General features: G+C 47.2%; 1 protein-coding gene across 1 annotated transcript in view; it reads right to left on the bottom strand.

Moving 5' to 3' along the window:
- Positions 1-4705: 4705 nt before the first annotated feature.
- The window catches only part of LOC108801092 (guanylate-binding protein 1-like), a 20781-nt gene continuing 20091 nt past the window's right edge, over positions 4706-5395 (bottom strand). Inside the window, exon 13 of the mRNA XM_018573040.1 lies at positions 4706-4807. Coding sequence (XP_018428542.1) covers positions 4706-4807 — 102 coding nt within the window. The remainder of the gene's footprint in view (positions 4808-5395) is intronic.

Here is a 5395-nt window from a genome sequence, read left to right as displayed (position 1 = left end):
CAGACCCGCCCGCCCACATCCACGCTCCACACGCCGCACCGCCTCACGTTTGCCACTGCCAGACCCGCCCGCATCCATATGCATCACCTCCTCCCCGCCTCACGCTTGCCCCTGCCAGACCCGCCCGCCCGCATCCACGCTCCACATACCGCACCTCCTCCCTGCCTCACATCACCCGACCATTCACACTACCGTTACATGGATGGCAAAAGTGGCAGACGGGCAAGGAGAAGGCGGGGGGAAGAGGCAGAGCGGGAGCGAGGCCAAGTTGCTGCACCATGGGCCTCTAGGTTGTACTTGCCCCCTGGGCTAAAAGTTGCCAGTCAGCCCCTGTGGAGGTGTGACCCCCTCCCCTCCCCCCCGCACACACATATAACATGTATAACACGGTCAGACGTCTGCTGTCCACATCTTTTATCAGCCTCTTCAGCACTGAGATCAAATCAGGGAACTGACATCTAGCAGCAGGTGAGTCCGTCTGTCCTCCCATCCACACATATCAAAGGGCAGATGTGGTGTCAGTGTATTGGGAACGGTTGTAGGGAAAAGAGAAGGCGAGCGGACAAACAGCATAGGGAATGAGGGGGGACATTTAGAAATTGGCACCTAAACTAGCCGTTTGGGCAATCAACACCCTCTGTTGTCTATTTTTTTTATTATCAATTTTATGTTGTCCTTGATTTAAGCTCAGTGCTCCCTAGCTTCTGTCCCATCTAAACCATATTATTTTTCCTTTAAGACTTCCTTAACAGACATGAGCTTTTGTTTTGGGCGATATTTTTGGGGTTTTCATTTATTTTGAGGGTACATTTATTATGTTGGGTTAACCTGTTTATTTTTGCTGCCAGGCTTCCCTTAGAATGCACTTTTGTTTCAGGGGGGTGGTATTTTGGGGGGGTTTCAATCACATTGAGGGAAATTTAGGGTTCTTTTCGTATGTTGATAAAGCAATTTTTTAGCAAAAAGTACAGTTTTCCCCAAAAGGGGATCCCACCATTCCTTCAAAGTATGCGCAAAATATTTATAAAAATATATTTATTGTAGGAATATTAAAATATCTAATAAACATAAACCAACATATACACGGAGTGACCAGATTATTATGACCCCCCATCAGTACTTGGTTGGGCCGCCTGGTGACTCCACGAGATGGTGAAAGGTGATGCGAGGAATCTGACACGGCACTGTTGCCCTTCTGTTGTCTTGTACCAGTCTTGCCCCTCCCCCGTTCTGCCCTAACATTGACTAGTCGCTGACGGCCACAATTCGCACGCTCAGACCCAGATTTTCGGCTGACAGTCCGGTCTTTAAACACTTTAACAATGAGCCGCTCCTGAACATGTAACGAATTCTGCTGTTTTGCTGATACTCGCTCCATGGCTCCGAGCGCCAACAATCATCCCGCGTTCAAAGGCTGTTACATTGCGTTGTTTCCCCGAATCTTCCCAATCACTTCTACTGTCGTGGTAACCAACCCGCTTCCCTATTTATAATGGTCTGGCCCTCTAGCAACTTCAGCGCCAAATTATAGCTAATTTGCCTACAAACGTCAGGTGGTCATAATAATCCGGCCACTCAGTGTATATAATAATCCGGCCACTCAGTGTATATATGGCTGCATTCAGTTAGTAATTTTAAACAATGCTGTGGAGAACAAAAGTAAAGATATGCCCTGGAAAAGTCTTAAAGTGACATTAAACCCTCAGATTTTGTAACATAAACCAATACTGTAATGTGCGCCTTACTGTAATCCATGGTAGTTTCCCTTCTCTTTGCTGCTCTCCCTTTTAAATCCTCATGTCTTCTCATGCTGGGGGAGAACTTCCCTTTGCAGCTCAGGGCCTCTTCCTGTAGCGCTGGCTCAGGTTGCAAACCTACACACAGACGCCATGTATCCATTCCTGAGACAAGGCAGTCTGCTGCAAAATAGAAGTTCTCCCCCAGCATGAGAACAGATACAGATTTAAAAGGAAGATTTGTAGTAGATGCCATGTGTAGATGCCATGGAATTTTAAATCCAGATCTTAGGATAACGTGAAGATAGAAAAGATCTTCTTTGCTGGGTCACTGTAGGGTAATTAGATGTTCCCAGACGGGGATCCAAGGTGGTGTTGTCGTCAGATATAACGAAAGCTGTAGTGATAGCTGTAATGGGTTCAGGAGATAACCTTATCTCGGCTTCTTTTGATTGTATAAGATATAAGCCTTTACTGAAACCGCAAAGTCTTTATCCTCTATTTTCGATAAACGGACACCAAGTATGCTCTTATGGTTCAAATATATCAGGCAAGAGTGACCTGTAAGTAGGTATTTCAGGCGAATCACAGGGCGACCTCCAACGAAGCAACCATATAGTTAAAGAACCTCTGCTAAACGCTATTAAGATAGGGGACCCTCCTTCACCACATTTCATGTGGTTTATACCCTTCCAAACCTTCCTATCCCCTTGTATATCTCTAAAGCATTTTTTTAATTATTTTGGGGTGCTCAAATAACGGAATCCACTTGTTATCGACCCTCTGTGATTAGAGCACATAAACCACCTAATGTTATATAACTGACATTCACATGTCATGTGGTCTCTCATCCGGTAATCATGTGATTACTCAGATGTTCCAGTTCCATCTCTCTAAGCAATGCGTGTATCAGATATCAGGCTCATCAAATGTCTATTTTCAAACTCATTGTTACCCTGATCATGTTATATTAGAAGGCCTTCTGTGATTGGACAAGGGGTGAGGAGGGAAGGATGAACATCAGGACCACCTTTTCCCAGTCATAGACTCCCTTGTTTTCCGGGAATAGAAGATGTTTGACGAATGGAGGAAGGGAAGAGCAAACATTGATTAGATAACGGTGGACGTCCTCCAGCCAGGCAATGAGGCGGAGCTCTATCTGACTAGCTGCAGTTCCTAATGCACATTGTGAGAAGCTCCCAGTGTGCAGTGACATCAGAGGAATTGAGTTCAGCCCAGGACAGGAGTCGATACAACTGTGCAAGAATAAAGGGAAGGCTAGAGATCTGCTTTGAATTAATTCTGAATCTAAATGTGGTCTGAATTTTGGAATCAACTCAGAATTATGCAGAACGGATGATTTTTGGTACAGACCTAACATAGAAATAATTTGATGTTGGGGGCACTTTAATATTATAATTACAACAGCTTTCTTTCTTTTTCTTTGAAATAACTCATTCTCCATGTGACATGCAATAAGTCAACAGTCTTGTTTAACAGCAATGTCTTGTTAAAGTGACACATGTTCTGTGAGGTTGTGGTATTGTTTTCCTTTTGCGGTAGAACAACCATCGTATACATGCCTGAGAACACAACATGTGAGAAGAGGAATCTGAGTCTCTATTCCGGTTGTAGCCATGAGGACATCATGCGTTCTAGGCTCATCCAAGCACACGTTTCAGTCTTAGTTGTACATGTGTGCCGCGTCTGTGAGGCTTCACTTGTTATCAGGGCAGTCATCAGAAATTTTAGGGCCCCCTTACACGGCTTTAGGCCCCCCCCCCCCCCCCGCGCCGCTGGACGCAGGTCTTAGTGACGCGTTGGACACAGGACCCACCTGAGAGTGACCCTGCAGAGCCCACCATAGATGCTGCACAGCCCATCTGACACTGTCTATGGTGGGCTCTGAAGGGGTCTCAGGTTGGCTGGTCAGGGCTGCATCCCTCCCTCCTTTCCTTCCTTCCTAGCTCCTCTTACCTGCACACATGGCCTCGTCTGCCGCTGGACCGGCCAGAAGTGACGTCACTTCCGGCCAGTCCGACATCAGACGAGCAGCGTCGCTGATGGGGCCCTAGCTTGTCTTAAAGCCACTGGAGCGGCAATGCTGGGGCCCTGCGCTGCTCGGGCCAGGCCTCCGCCTCCTCGCCCTTCACCGTCGGCCGATAGTCATGTAAGGGACCCGGGCGGGCCTCCCAGGCTGCCCGGGTGGGCCCCCCAGGCTGCCCGGGCCCCTTACATGAGTATCTGCCCCTGATGGCTGCCCTGCTTGTTATCATTGTCCATCCTCATATACAGTGGCGTAGTGGTTAGCGCTTCTGCCTTGCAGCACTGGGGGTTCCTGGTTTGAATTCCAGCCAGGTCACTATCTGCAAGGAGTTTGCATGTTCTCCCTGTGCTTGTGTGGGTTTTCTCCGGGTACGCCGGTTTCCTCCCACACTCCAAAGACATGCTGATAGGTTAATTGGCTCCTCTCTAAGTTGGCCCTCTATGTATGCATGTGAGATAGGGACCTTAGATTGTCAGCCCCTTGAGGGTAGGGACTGATGTGAATGTGCAACTATGTAAAGTGCTACAGAAATTGACGGCGCTGTATAAATAAAAATATACCAACCATAGGAACGTATGTCACTATCTGTGGGCTCTAGTCATAAACGACATGTGATTACGCAGATGTTCCAGCGCTAGCTCTCTAAGCTACATTTGTATCAGATATCAGGCCCATCAAATGTCCATATTTGATTGATTTTTCTGATCATGTTAAAGTAGGAATCTACCCACAACATCTTGTTTTTAGTTTTGGACTGAGTGTGAAAGGGTTAAAGTTAAAGGGTTGCACCAACATTTCAGCCGAAAATCGTACTGTGGGCACAATGTCGAGAGTACAAAAACAGTCGTAAATGCGGGGCATCCCCAGCTTCTCTCCTCCCCAATGGGTGCCAGCTGCAAACTTTGGTTTGTGTCCCCTCTGATCACCGCTGCTCTTCTCCACCTGTGTCGGCAGAGAGCCGATCCAGCTGCTGGCTACCAGCGGGGAAGGGAGAAGCTGTCAGGAGGTGAAGCAGGGTGGAAAGCTTCAGCAGGAGTCAAGAGGGGGTGGAGCTTCAGGATCTGTTAAATATTTAGCGATCCTTCACGGTACTGAGCAAACAATGAGTGATCAGTACTGGGGGTTATTCACGTAGGAGCCAAAGGATCCAGCCGTGGCTTCGACAGCCGTGAACTCCGCCCAGTTGTAATGACAGACCAGTCATCTGTCATTAAACAATAACAACTGGGCGGAGCTGGCCATGAGCATGTTCGGCTGACCGTAGTGCAGCTGAAGGCATACTGCATACGGAATAAGCGGTATACACACTTCAAAAACAAGTCCTCATTCAGTTTTGTAGCTAAAGCCGTAGTGGAGAAATTCATCGTCAAAGTTCACAACAAGTGAAATGAAATCTCAATTCTTGTTCCTATCAGGTATTATGGAAATGGAGTCTTGGCAGCCTGCCAGTGCTCCAATGTAAACGCACAGCACATCTAGGTTTGTATTCACGTTCCTGTACCAGTATACACATTGCTGGACTACTCGGTGATATGATGGCTTTAAGCTCCCTCTATTGTAAAAATAAAATGACTGTTTTCCTTCTTTTGAAGAGGCTCCTAATCCGCCCCAA

Source organism: Nanorana parkeri, unplaced genomic scaffold, assembly GCF_000935625.1.
Source record: "Nanorana parkeri isolate BGI_ZX_2015 unplaced genomic scaffold, ASM93562v1 scaffold2214, whole genome shotgun sequence".
In the NCBI taxonomy this organism is placed as follows: domain Eukaryota; kingdom Metazoa; phylum Chordata; class Amphibia; order Anura; family Dicroglossidae; genus Nanorana; species Nanorana parkeri.
This window is presented reverse-complemented; position numbering and strand designations above follow the sequence as displayed.